Genomic DNA, 15,000 nt, shown 5'->3' with positions numbered 1-15,000 from the left:
AATGCATGCATTACACCTGAACTAAACCTGTTCAACTAAATCAACTAGATTTAGTCAACTCAAATCTTAATGATATTTAGGCGGTAAAACTAGTGGGCTACAGGTTTCAGTAAGTGAGACCAGCAGCAGGAGCAAAAGAGATACCAGAAAAGAGCACCTGAAAAGATGCAGGGAGAAAATAACAATGCCAGTGCTTCCCACCGTGACCATGACACATCCCTATACCCTCATGCTCAAATCCTCTGTAAATACACATTTTAAAGCTGATATTTAAAAAACTGCCCCTAGACCTCCCTTGGGGGTTCGCATCTTTGTCACATTTTTCACCTCTGATGATTGACAATACTGCTTTCCAGTTGTGTGTGTGTGCCATGGATGTATTAATAGAACTGGATACAGCCACTCCATTCACTGACCGCTATCAACAATGAAGCCCTATTGAACCGCGCCATCTTGGCAAATTTGTAGTCATTTGACCATTTCCGGTGACTTTTGTACTTGCGCAGTTGTGCTTTTCTGGCCTTCCGGTGACTTTTGTACTTGCGCAGTTGTGCTTTTCTGTCCTACGCGCGTCCACGGTCAACGTTGGCGTTGACCGCTTCTAGCTATCGAATGGCCGACTGGTGTAAGATGGATAGCCTAACGTTAGAGAGATAAATGTAGTCTATGGTTATGTTAATAAAGCTAACAATGATGTTGTAACATGCATGCAGCACTGCCGATCTGAACGATTGATTCATTATTACCATGGATCGGTATTGGGATTGATCAAGGGCGAATGTGAACTAGCAGCCACGAACTCAGCGGGTTATCCGAGATGCGGTAGCAAAGCTCCTGCTGGCGGGGAGTGAAGCTTTTCAACTCGCTTGTCACTGGCTCCCTGGAGGAATTTAGCCTGGCTGCAATAACGTTATCGCGAACGGAATGAATACCATCTACTAGCAAACAAAACATCTTCAGCTATAATTAACCTGTTAAAACTAAGATGCCTGGATGAAAAAATAATTTCTCCAATGGATATATTTTACAAAAACAGGTTAATATGCAAGCCGGTTTTCATTGCTAAATCAAAGCGGGGAGAGCCGGGAACGTGCGTGGACGCGCGTGGGACAGAAAAGCACAACTGCGCAAGTACAAAAGTCACCGGAAATAGCAAAATGACTACAAATCTAGCCAAGATGGCGCGGTTCAATAGGCCTTCACTTTAGATTTCGAATCCTGGGGGCTTGGTGTGTGCGTGTGGTATATATGTGTGTGTGTGTATATATGTGTGTGTGTGTGTATGTATGTCTATGTGTGTGTATGCGTGCGTGTATGTGTGTGTGTGCGGCGTGTGGTATATATGTGTGTGTGTGTATGTATGTGTATGTGTGTGTATGCGACGTGTGGTATATATGTGTGTGTGTGTGTGTGTGTGTATGTATGTGTATGTGTGTGTGTGCGGCGTGTGGTATATATGTGTGTGTGTGTGTGTATGTATGTGTGTCTGTGTGCGGCGTGTGGTATATATGTGTGTGTGTGTGTGTGTGTATGTATGTGTATGTGTGTGTGTGCGGCGTGTGGTATATATGTGTGTGTGTGTATGTATGTGTCTGTGTGCGGCGTGTGGTATATATGTGTGTGTGTGTGTGTGTGTGTGGTGTGTCAGCATTTCCGTTCGAAAATATTGGTGCCGGTCCATGTGTCCGGGAACATTTCAATGTCTTGGACAAACGAGAGAAATTCTGATCATTCTATTATTTATTTAGACGTTTCGGCCTGTTGGCCTTCTTCAGAATCTATCAGTCAAATGAAACAACTGCATATGGAGCCAGAGTGGGCAACATTTGTTCTTCTTTCTCATGACCAGTTCTTCCAGTGATCATCACCTCACAAGAGTACCTTGGTATGCGATACCTTTCATCTATAAACTTAGGCTTTGATGATTCTCATGCTCTATAGATGTCCGGGACTGCACAAGCACCACTGGGCAGCCTTTCACTTTATTTTGTCACCTTTGCTACTTTGAATTACGGCTGTGGGCTACTTTTATGGCATGAATTGGATTTGAGGATGTAATTGGTCATTTTAAATAGGCCTACTTTATCTTTTGATGCCTATTTGAACGGACTGCATCGATCAATGCATTGACTCCACATTACGCAAGTCTGTTTGTTTGGGACTAACGACACTAATGTGAGTTTTCTATTTTCTCTTTCCATGTTTTTCAGTTTTACCCTTTTCATCAATAAAAGGTCATTTTTATAACCATGTCTCATTGATTGGGACGGTATTTAGAGCTGCCGGTCAAATCGTAGCCTAGGTACTTATTAGGACTCAGAGGATGACATAACTGTTTATTGGAGAAACAATTGATAGGCAGGCTGGGCTATCTAAAGAAATACCACAATGCATGTAGTCTACATTTACTGTATAACATTATGGTTAGGCTATACACTTTATGGTAGACTGCCCTCTCACTCGCTATAAGCAGGCTACATTGCGGCTGTTTTGTTCATCGCAGAAGCCTATAGCCTAGGCTACACATAAAAAACTAATATTCAGGTTGTTTTTTTTTATAGAAGGAATCAGAATACGTGGAAAATTAATTTTAATAGAATTCAAATTGTGCTTAGAGGGAAGTATTTTCACCGGACATTATGACCGGAGAGATATAAAGATGTCGGACTTCAACAGATTTTCCCTGACAAAAACCGGTAATTGCCGGTAAACGAAAACTCTGGTGTGTGTGTGTGTGTGTGTGTGCGTGTGTGCGTGTGTGCGTGTGTGCGTGTGTGCGTGCGTGCGTGCGTGCGCGCAGGCTAAATTGGGTGAGTTTGATGACCTTTGAGAGGCCGCCTTGCGTCAGTCCCCTCAACTGCCTCTCCCGGCTGACAAGGGCCTCGCCAGCCTCTGATTGGGCCGCTGTGCCCTCTAGCATCATTCGCTGCGCCGCTCAAGGGCCAATCAACAGTCCTCTTGTTGCCCAAGGACAAGAACCAGTGAGATCGCTAACCTCCTCCTTGACCCTCCAGCCCCACTCAGCGCCCAAGAGGAGCCACTCATGAGAGCTGTCTATGGTCCCCTTCTGGACTCAAATCCCACATCCTTCGGCCCTCAGACCAAGTCCCACTAACATGACGATCATGCCGATCGGTGACGCGTCGCCCACAGGTGCCCTGGCCCTTTCATTTGGACGTCACCCCACTTTTTTTCTTTTCACAAGAACAAAAATCGCAAATCAGTAAAAACCTGGACCAAACCAGCGCAGCCTGGTTCTTCTCTGGTTTCAGGAGGACCCTGGGTGTGTTTTATTGGATTGAGACCCATGCCATGAGCAGATGTGCAGCGGAGACTCAGTGAGCAAGACCCACGCCTTGAGCACATGTGGGGCAGAGACTCAGCGCTCTCACACCCAGATCCCTGCTCTGTAGTCTGGCTGGGGGACACTACTGTCCGCCCCTCTGTCACTCTGCTACTGGACAGCCAGGCTGCTGTTGTTTTTAATAGTGGTAGTAGTGGTAGTGTATATTATTGATCACTTGTAGTAGTAGTAGTAGTGGTGTATATTATTGATCACTTGTAGTAGTAGTAGTAGTAGTAGTAGTAGTAGTAGTAGTAGTAGTAGTAGTAGTGTATATTATTGATCACTTGTAGTAGTAGTAGTAGTAGTAGTAGTAGTAGTAGTGTATATTATTGATCACTACTAGTAGTTGTAGTAGTAGTACTAGTAGTAGTAGTATAACGGAATTGGATATATCCATATATCCATTCACTCACTGTGTGGGTTTGTAAGCTGTCATTCAAATGTGAACTAGGAGTGAATGATCCCGCAGAGCCGGAGAGTTGACGGCTGTTGAGCTACTGTGATGACAAGCTGCTTTGCTCAGGCTGCTACTGGGCCTCTTTTATCATTGTTATAACCAGGCCCTAACTCTGACTGGGCCCTGTGTGATAACCAGGCCCTAACTCTGACTGGACTCTGTGTGATAACCAGGCCCTAACTCTGACTGGACTCTGTGTGATAACCAGGCCCTAACTCTGACTGGGCCCTGTGTGATAACCAGGCCCTAACTCTGACTGGGCCCTGTGTGATAACCAGGCCCTAACTCTGACTGGGCCCTGTGTGATAACCAGGCCCTAACTCTGACTGGACTCTGTGTGATAACCAGGCCCTAACTCTGACTGGGCCGTATGTGTGAACTCGCCCGCTGCTCTAGCATCAGTCAGTCCCCCGTCAAACGTGAGCTGGAGATGTTGGTTTGCGGTGTTGGGTTGAGTCTAGAGGGGGGTGTTGGGCCGAGTCAAGAGGGGGGGTGTTGGGCCGAGTCTAGAGGGGGGGTGTTGGGCCGAGTCTAGAGGGGGGGTGTTGGGTTGAGTCTAGAGGGGGGGTGTTGGGTTGAGTCAAGAGGGGGGGTGTTGGGCCGAGTCAAGAGGGGGGGTGTTGGGCCGAGTCTAGAGGGGGGGTGTTGGGTTGAGTCTAGAGGGGGGGTGTTGGGCTGATTCGGGCCGAGTCTAGAGGGGGGGTGTTGGGCCGAGTCTAGAGGGGGGGTGTTGGGCTGAGTCTAGAGGGGGGGTTAAGGTAGAGTCCGTGGGGGGATGCCAGGTGTGGTTTGACAGGCGAGGTGGTGGGCAGTGCTGGGGGGGGGGGGGGGGTGGGGGGTTCTCTCTCTCTGGGGGAGAGAGGAGGGGAGAGAACCGCTTGTCTCCTTTCTCCTTGAGATTCTGCTTTGCTGCCACACACACTCTCTCCCTCTCTCCGCGGCCTGACTCTGGGAGGTGTGTGTGCGTGTGCGTGTGCGTGTGCGTGTGCGTGCGTGCGTGCGTGTGTGTACCAGCGGACATCTTGGCAGGCTAGTGAGTGTCACTGTTGTCCCCATGTTTGGTTCTGTTTATGAAAGCGCTAAAAGTCCTCCTTATGAGGTAATGCTGCCTGGATCCTGGCACACAGACAGACAGACAGACAGACAGACACAGACAGGCAGATGGGAAGACAGACAGGCAGACATACAGGTTGACAGACGACAGACAGACAGGCAGGTAGACAGATAGACAGACAATTTGACTGATATACAGACAGACAGACAGACAGACAGACAGACAGACAGGTTGACAGACAGGCAGACAGATAGACAGACAGGCAGACAGACATACAGGCAGATGCGTACAGGCAGACAGATAGACAGACAGGCAGACAGACAGACAGACAGACAGACAGACAGGCAGACAGGCAGACAGACAGACAGGCAGACAGATAGACAGACAGGCAGACAGACATACAGGCAGACGCATACAGGAAGGCTGACAGGCTGATCACAAGCAGGCAGGCAAGCCCACAGACTACAGGCTGCATTGTGTGGTATTACATTCATACGACATCACTGCTGTTCAGTTATGTTGACAGCGGCCAATTGTGAACATAAACGGCATTGATTTTTCCGAGGGATTGATTTGATCCTGGCTGAGGCTCACGTCTCATGATGGATCATTCAGAGCTTTCTGTCTGGATTCTGTGGAACCATTACAGCAGCTACTACTTCCCTCAACTAGGCTACCTCCATCACACTCTTCACTCTCCTGAGACAGGCAGACAGGCTAGGCTACCTCCCTCACACTCTTCACTCTCCTGAGACAGGCAGACAGGCTAGGCTACCTCCCTCACACTCTTCACTCTCCTGAGACAGGCAGACAGGCTAGGCTACCTCCATCACACTCTTCACTCTCCTGAGACAGGCAGACAGGCTAGGCTACCTCCATCACACTCTTCACTCTCCTGAGACAGGCAGACAGGCTAGGCTACCTCCATCACACTCTTCACTCTCCTGAGACAGGCAGACAGGCTAGGCTACCTCCATCACACTCTTCACACTACTGAGACAGGCAGACAGGCTAGGCTACCTCCCTCACACTCTTCACTCTCCTGAGACAGGCAGACAGGCTAGGCTACCTCCCTCACACTCTTCACTCTCCTGAGACAGGCAGACAGACAGGCAGACAGGCTAGGCTACCTCCCTCACACTCTTCACTCTCCTGAGACAGACAGACAGGCTAGGCTACCTCCCTCACACTCTTCACTCTCCTGAGACAGACAGGCTGACAGGCAGACAGACAGACAGGCAGACAGACAGAGAGGCAGACAGATGGGCAGGCAGGCAGACAGACAGGCAGAGAAGCAGACAGACAAACAGGCAGGCAGACAGAGAGGCAGACAGAGAGGCAGGTTGACAGACAGACAGACAGCCCTGGAATCCCCACTCAACCCCATCAGCCCCAGCCCTAGCCTCATCCTCAACCACTAGTCAACCTCATCCACGGCCTCAACCTCATCCCCAACCGCGGCCTCAACCTCATCCCCGTCACCTCCAGCTCTTCAGACATGCGTGTACAGATTTGACAGGATCTGTTTAAGTGTTCCCAATATATGCTCACACCTCCATCTTGCCATGAACAAGCTGGATGGGTTTCTTGCCACGTTTGTGACACCTACAGTGTCAGGCTGTCTCAGATCCTCACAGGTGTGTATGAGGGGGGGGGGGGGGGGGGGCGGCAGGAAGTCTGGGGATTAGACACCTCGGCGTCTCCCTGGTAGCAGGTCCCTGGTTGCTAGGCAGCACTTCCTGCTTCTTGAGTGGGCCAAATAGCCTATTTTCAGTGATTGGTTCACCGTTCAATTTCCTGGAAGCTCTCTCTCTCTCTCTCTCTCTCTTTTTCTATTTTTTCTCAGGTCTGCACAAGGGCGTGGGGGGAAAAAAAGCCTTGTGAAAAGCGCCTGTTCTATATCAGTCTCTCCACTTGCGCGTCATTAGGTTCATACCGCAGCAGCAGGGGCTCGCGGCCGGCCGCGCCGCGCCGTAGCGGGGGCTAGCTGGCCCACGGTTCTAAATAAAGGCGGTTGTATATACAGGTTTAAGTTGTGTTTATTTGTACAGGGACAGCGCGCAGCCAGCGCCGAGAGACATCCCATCGGCCCCGTGGGCTCCATGGCCGTGTTTCCTGTACAGCGGGCGGGGGGGGCGGGGGGACCCCCGAGGGAGGGCAGAGAGCTTCACGCTGGAGGGGTCTCGGGGAATGTACCCCCCCCGTCCCCCGTCCCCCGTCCGGCCAGTTTGGTTCGGCCCGGGAGAGCGGAGCGACCGGCACATCAGCCAGTAGAGAGGGGTCAGCGAAGGTCATCTCAAAGAGCAGCAGGATGAGACACACAATGGGAGCCCTTTGCTCCAGTTAACGCCGGGCTCTCACTAGACCACTAACAGGCCGGTCCAGCTCACTAACAGGCCGGTCCAGCTCACTAACAGGCCGGTCCAGCTCACTAACAGGCCGGTCCAGCTCACTAACAGGCCGGTCCAGCTCACTAACAGGCCGGACCAGCTCACTAACAGGCCGGTCCAGCTCACTAACAGGCCGGACCAGCTCACTAACAGGCCGGACCAGCTCACTAACAGGCCGGTCCAGCTCACTAACAGGCCGGACCAGCTCACTAACAGGCCGGTCCAGCTCACTAACAGGCCGGTCCAGCTCACTAACAGGCCGGTCCAGCTCACTAACAGGCCGGACCAGCTCACTAACAGGCCGGTCCAGCTCACTAACAGGCCGGACCAGCTCACTAACAGGCCGGTCCAGCTCACTAACAGGCCGGTCCAGCTCACTAACAGGCCGGTCCAGCTCTCTCTCAGCAGTTGGCCGGCAACAGCCGTTGTGAGGCCTGACCTCTGTTGTCCTCCTTTCCTTTCCTCTCCCCTCCTCTCCTCTCCTCTCCTCCTCCTCGCCGCCCCCCCTCTCCTCCTCCTCTCCCCTCTCCTCCCCCCCCCCCCCCTCTCCTCTCCGTGCCATAAAGAGCATTAAACCACCATCAGCTGGTCTTTCTGGGCCCGGCTCCCAACCGCTGTCCAGAACTCGGAGGCGCTGAGGACATTCGGGGGAGGGGGGGGCTAATGAGCTCTCCTGGGGAGGGCGGTCTGCTCAGTGTTCGGCTGCTGCTGGAGGACGGGACGGGGGACGGGGGGGGATGCAGCAAAAAAAACGCACCGCGCGATGTTTGCATTCGCTAATACGGTTCTGAGGGGAGGCTAACGCTGCGGCCATTCAGAGTTAAAGTAGCTCACCTAAAAACGGGGCGGTGACCACGCCCACGGGGAGGAGCTTCCTGGAGGATGATCCTTCTGCTCTACGGTTGCCTGGCGGCCTGATGACCCTGCAGTTACTCCCTTTGGCCAGCAGGGGAGTCCACAGGGCCAGGGAGGGACTCCCCTCCCAAACACACAGGAATGGGAGGCTAGCCAGCCCCCCCCCCCCCCCCCCCCCCCCCCGACCCAGTGAGACCGGCCGACCGATTCTCTCATCATCATCATCATCATCATCATCATCATCATCATCATCATCATCAGCTAGCCAGAGACAAAGATCATGGGGGGGGGGCTAATCTGATAGTGAAACTTTTGAATTCATGAAACTTTATTGATAGTCGGAGGAGAACAGGGGCCAGTCACCAGCAGCAGGCAGAGGAGGGGTCACAGGTCAGCAGGCTGTGGGTCACGTCCACTGTGAACGGAGGACTCTGGTGACCGTAGGATGTAAACTAGGGCCAGATAGTCAAGTTGGGATTGTTTAAACTCTGTCATGCATAACGTGTGGGTTCTGTCTCCCCCTCTCTGTGTGAACCCAGGCTGCTCTTGGCCCGTCAGCGCAGAGTTTGCCAGTTGGTAGCTAGAACAAGGGCGGGCGTCGGTTCTCCAGGCCAACCCGGCCCAGATCCAGACCTAGACCTAGACCTAGACCTAGCCTCAGAACCAGCCCCAGCCTCAGAGCCAGAGCCAGAGCCAGACCTAGACCTAGACCTAGACCCAGACCTAGACCCAGACCTAGACCCAGACCTAGACCCAGACCTAGACCTAGAGCCAGACCTAGACCTAGACCTAGACCTAGACCTAGACCTAGACCTAGCCTCAGAACCAGCCCCAGCCTCAGAGCCAGAGCCAGAGCCAGAGCCAGACCTAGACCTAGACCTAGACCTAGACCTAGACCCAGACCCAGACCCAGACCCAGACCCAGACCTAGACCTAGACCTAGACCTAGACCTAGCCTCAGAACCAGCCCCAGCCTCAGAACCAGCCAGACCCAGACCCACAGCAGCTGCCTGTTCACTGGGGATCAACCCAACCCAACCCAGCCCGTTAGTCAGCACCCCACCAGCTACTGCAGCGGCTCAGGAGTTAAAATGCTCAAATCCCGCCCCAAATCCTCAGAAAGGTCACGACCCCGGCCCGCCTGCAGTGCCGTGTGACTGCGTGGAGCACAGCCCTCTGGCAGAACGGCGTCGCCTAAAAAGGATTAACCTTCTGCATAAACACTCAACACGCCTGTTTGTTCAGATCCCCCAGAAGGGCATTACTGTGTATTAATGACTTAGCCCACACATAATTGGCAGTGTGTCAGCACGCTCGTTCAGCTGTGTGAAAATATGAAATAACAGTTGTGCCGTTGATGTGATTTTGTGGGGAAGGGCAATGGGCGAGCGAGGCACTTCTAGCCAAGGGAGTAAAACGGTTTATGCGTCTAGCAATTGCTCCTTTAGCCAGGAACAATAAGAGCGGATAATAACATAACTATGTGGAAATGACTTCAAGTGGTCTCCATCAGAGGCTAATTGAAGTAAAGAGCCCAACTTGATTCTGCTCTCCACAGCTCTGGCTCGAGTATAAAACCACTTCCTCTGATTGAACATCCAGCAGGAAACGATTCTAACCAGCACGCTATTCATTTTACAATTAGATTCAAATGGCTTTATTGGCATGACGTCAACAGTGTACACATTGCCAAAGGAAGCATTTGGACATTGAAAAGCAAGGTTATTAAACTCACTGTGTTTTTTGAAGTGTTTTTGTGTGTGTATGTGTGCGTGTGTGTTTTTTGAAGTGTTTATCACATCTCCCAGGTGATATGCCGAGGGGCAGTATGGGTATTGTAGTTTATCTGCCCCCGCTTTCCCCCTAGGCGGGAGGGGGGTCTGGCCTGGTTGTTTTTCGTCCGTCGGGGGAGGGGGGGTCTGCTAGGCCCGTCGTGGATGAGTCATCCCATTTACAGAGCTGTGAGCTCTTCTCACCCTCCCCCCTCCCTCCACCTCACCCCCCTTCCTTCACTGCACAGCGAAAAACAATTTCCCACCTCCTTAGTCTCCGACATTAGCGGCCGGGCTGCCTGCTTCTCCCAGAGTGCCGCTGTGCTCCCCGGTTCCTGTTTGAGTGGCGGTCTGGAGGCGGAGTGTGACGGGGATGCGGAGTGTGACGGGGACGAGGGCTTCAGACGTGCTGCTCACGCTCTGCACCTGTTGATGGGGTTTGGAGGACCGTGGTGTGTTTCAGCAGGGGAGGCAGTCAGCCTGCTTCTTTGTGTGTGGATGTGTGTGTGCGTGTGTGTGCGCGCGTGTGTGTGTGTGTGTGTGTCAACGATGGACTTGAATGAATGACTGACTGAATGGCTGTCTGATCCTACACAGCACAGTCTACACCTACTGTTGGGCTGTTAGGAGTTGTTCTGGTGCATTGTGAGTACCTGTAAGGCTGTAAGGAGTTGTGCTGGTGCATTGTGGGTACCTGTAGGGCTGTTAGGAGTTGTTCTGGTGCATTGTGGGTACCAGTCTTTCGACTAACATCTTCCCTTCTGTGCCTTTTGCAGTGTGGGATTGATCTGAAGACCCGCCATTTGCATTCTAACAACATGGCAGACACCGAAGACCCCCTTTAGAACCTGCTTACTACGTATACACACTCACACACACACACACACTCACATTTCTGACTGGGAGCAGCAGCCGGGGCGACACCAACATCATCATATCTGGCTTCTCCATTCATGAATTCTGCTAAAACCCCAGGTAAGACTGCCTGCTACTGGTCTCTGTCTGCGTGTCTCTCTTTCTGCGTGTCTCCCTGTCTGCTGGTCTCTCTGTCTGCTGGTCTCTCTGTCTGCAGATCTCTCCTCGGCTCTCTCTGTCAGCAGGTCTCTCTGTCTGCTGGTCTCTCTCTCTGCTGGTCTCTCTCTGCTGGTCTCTCTCTATGCTGGTCTCTCTCTCTGCGGGTCTCTCTGTCTGCGTGTCTCCTGCTCTCCCTGGTACTGCAGGAAGCCAGGGCTGGCTCTATGGAAGGTGTTTCCAGTGAGACCAGCTGTTGTGGGTTCCTGTAAAGAAGCCCCTGTTGCCCCCCAACCCCCCCGTCCTGTGTCTGACCCTGGGGGGCGGGCCTTAAGCCACAGGACCAGGGGTCAAGGACTGTCCGTCGCCTGGTGGGCGGAGCCGGGTGTAACCATGTGGGATGGATGGACGGACGATGTGTTTCAGCACTGAAAGTGTTGGTGTGGTGTGTGTATTTAAGGCTTGGTTTAATGTTCCGCTATTAGCGTCAGTTTGTAGTTCTTCTATCTGGACACATGGGGGGGGGGGGGTTCTGTTCTGTCCCTGGCCTCTCCTCTCTTCTCCTCTCCCCTCCCCTCCCCTCCCTCTCCTCTCTCCTCTCTTCTCCTCTCCTCTCCTCTCCTCTCTCCTCTCTCCTCCCTCTCCTCTCTCCTCTCCTCTTTTCTCCTCTGTCTCCTCTCTTCTCCTCTCTCCTCTTCTCTCTTCTCCTCTCCCTTCCTCTCCTCCCTCTCCTCTCTCCTCTCCTCTTTTCTCCTCTCTCTCATCTCCTCTCCTGTCTGTTTCCCTTCTCTCCTCTCTCCCTCCATCCTCATCCCTCGCTCCTGGTTCGGCCGGCTCTGCGTTTATTTCCTGTCGCGTCTCGTCTTTTTCTTCTCTCTCTCCCTAAACGTTTATTCATCTCTCTCTCGCCCTCTCCGGCGCTCTCTACCTCTCAAACCCCTCTCTCTCTCCCTCTCTCTCTCTCTCTCTCTCTCCCTCTCTCTCTCTCTCTCTCCTACTCATCCCACCCCCCCCTCTCTCTGGTGTTTATATTTAGACGTGGTGACGGCCAACTAGACCTTTACTCACCCCCCCCCCCCCCCTCACCCCCCTCTAATGACGTGGTTGAATGTCACCGGGTGCCGTGGCAACCCTGGCCGCTCTCTGTACTGGTGTGAAGAGTCTCGAGGGCCTCATCTCCATGCTGATTAGACGGCTCGCCCCCGAGAGAAACTCACTGCTGGTTTTTTTTAGTGCGTATGCGTGTTTGCGTACAAGTACATACTCGCGCGTGGGCGTGTCTAGCCTTGTGCACATGTGCTATTGTGCGGTGGGCGTGTTGTGTGAGTCAGACCGCTCCCGTGCGGTGATAGCAGACTAGATCAGGGGGAGAGATATTCAATATGCTGCTCCATCAACGTGGAATGAGCTGCAAAAGGACCTGGAATTGCCAGGATTGATTTCACTGGGTGAATTGAAATCCATTTGAAAAGACTATGAAACCAGTTCTCTTGGTCAGTGCAACTGTGTTTGATAACTTGCCCAACAACTGATTCTTGCTGTGAAAGTATGTCTCTCTGTATTGTCTGTTGTTATGTTTCTTTTATTGCTGTAACTTTGTTTCTGCTGCCTTCTCTGCCAGATCGCTCTTGAAAAAGAGATTTGAATCTCAATGATGCCTATCTGGTTAAATAAAGGATTTGATTGGTTGATTGAGATATGGCCGGCTAGCAGCCCACCTGAAGACAAGCTGCTCAGATTCACTCAGAACCCCTCCCATACTGCTCTGCGTTTCTCTGCACTTTCATAGCCTGATAAAAAAAAAACATCCCCACATCACCAAAACTATGTATTGTTGTTTTTGTTTTTTTAAATTATATGCTTGTCATGTAATGTCCGAAATCAGTCTTATTTTCTTTCTGTTATTTGAGAAAAAACGAGGTTAGCCCAAGGATGGAGTCAAGCCTGCAACATCACATGTTTGCCTACAGAGAGTATCTTTGACTGTCTTTGTTCGTATTTTACTGTTGTTGTACTTTTTACTGTATTATCCTGCTTTGTACGATGACCTTGATTGTCCTTAAAGGCGTTTTTAAATAAAATGTATTATTATTATTATTAGGTTAATGCTGGGCTCACACTACAGGATATTTAAAATCCTAACCGATTTCTAAATCGGGTTACATCACGCACATAAGGAGAATCTTAACAGATATTCTTCTTGCGCATCTCAAACAAGCACACACAGCAAGATTTGAAAATAACGTCTCATCACACACTACAGGATCTTATCGTGCCCGAGGGAGCAACGAACCACTGGTCTCGCTGTCTCACTTGTAAAGTCGGGACGTAATAATCTTAAATATCAAACATGTTTGATATTATCGGGGCCGCCCCGATGGGTCTGCGAGCCGATCGGGAGGTATAAGATTGGATCTGTAAACCCCTCACATTACAAGATCATCTGGGCCGATCATCGGCCCCGACCAACGTTCCAGACCAGATTTCTCCTCCGATTTTCGGGAGGGGTGAATCGGGGATAACTCGGCCCATAAATCCCGTAGTGTGAGCCCGGAATAAGTGGCTCAGTCACAGCAAGCTGCCCTCGTTCTTCCCACCTGCCGTTATTCTGACCGCCCGTCTCAGACGGCCTCCATTATCCCTGTACAGACAACGCATCCTCCTTCCACGGCCTCCTTCTTACACAACCACGCACAAAATGGTGGCCTGTGCCCAGAAAAAGCTCTGAAGGCTCCGACGAGAGGAGCTGCTGGTCACGTTGCCGGTGTTTCCTTTTGTCAGCGCGGCCCGGTGCCGGTAATGGGCTCTGGAGGGGCACAGCAGGGGGGCGGACTGGGACCGTTTTAACTTCGTATTGTTTAATAACGCACCTGCTGGAACAGCTAGGGCACAGTGAGCTGCTAGATGAGGAACCCACACTCCTGAGATACACACACACACACACACACACACACACAGTACGCCTAGACACACACACACATACACACACCCACCCATACACACACACACACACAATACGTCTAGACACCCACACACACACATACACACACACACACAATACGTCTAGACACACACACACACACACACACACACATACAGAGTGTCAAGCTGCCCATTTGTCCAGTAGCATGGCGGTCTTTGTTGCCAGGAGACGTTGAGCTCACAGCCCTGCACCAATAGAACGGGTCCCTGTGGCCTCAGGAGAGGAGGGACCGGCCTATCAGAGTCCCTGAGTCACCGGCCTATCAGAGTCCCTGAGTCACCAGCCTATCAGAGTCCCTGAGTCACCAGCCTATCAGAGTCCCTGAATCACCAGCCTATCAGAGTCCCTGAGTCACCAGCCTATCAGAGTCCCTGAGTCACCGGCCTATCAGAGTCCCTGAGTCCCAGAGCCACCGGCCTATCAGAGTCCCTGAGTCACCAGCCTATCAGAGTCCCTGAGTCCCAGAGCCAACCCTCTAACATTACCTGCTCACTGGGCCTAGGGATGAGGGATGATTTGTGATTGGCTGTGGGTCTGTGGCCAGTTGAATTGTCATTGGCTGTGGGTCTTTGACCAGCCCTCTTCAGTCGCTAGGCAAAAACACAATCACTATTGATGACCTGTCAGCATCTTTTAATGAGTTTAAACAGACTGTGTCCTCGTGTGTGTGTGTGTGTGTGTGTGTTTGGGTGTGTTTGTGCGTGGGTGTGTTTTTGTGTACGGGTGTGTTTGCGTACGTGCGCTATCACAAAAAGGCCGTATGATTGCTCATTTTGCTCGTCTTTTGTCTGCGATATGTCAAGCACTTGTTTGCAGACATCCAGGCAAAATTGCCGACTGCAAACAGAGTGAAATATGATTCATTTTCAATGATCGGGATTGTTCTAAATGATCTGTTTCCAAACATGAATTAGTATAATCACCATTCTTCACCTCATCACCACTCTTTCAAATCTAGGTCTCTAGTCTGTTCACAGCTTGACGTCCGTGTTTACGTCACTATACACAATGAATAGTTCATCAAGAGAGACTCTTCTTATTTTTATGTTTTATTACATTTTGCACAACGGAACAGAGAACCAAACACACAAATTACCAAACAAAAATAAATTGGTTTGCATACATGGGTTGG

At 51.4% G+C, this 15,000-nt stretch overlaps 1 protein-coding gene across 1 annotated transcript in view; it reads left to right on the top strand.

Annotated features, from left to right (window-relative positions):
- hdac5 (histone deacetylase 5) overlaps window positions 1–15,000 on the top strand; it is a 65,347-nt gene that overhangs the window by 2,636 nt on the left and 47,711 nt on the right. Inside the window, exon 2 of the mRNA XM_084448970.1 lies at window positions 10,651–10,849. Coding sequence (XP_084305096.1) covers window positions 10,828–10,849 — 22 coding nt within the window. The 5' untranslated portion in view covers window positions 10,651–10,827. The remainder of the gene's footprint in view (window positions 1–10,650; window positions 10,850–15,000) is intronic.

The sequence above is a fragment of the Borostomias antarcticus genome, assembly GCF_949987555.1.
Source record: "Borostomias antarcticus genome assembly, chromosome: 14".
Taxonomy (NCBI): Eukaryota; Metazoa; Chordata; class Actinopteri; order Stomiiformes; family Stomiidae; genus Borostomias; species Borostomias antarcticus.
This window is presented reverse-complemented; position numbering and strand designations above follow the sequence as displayed.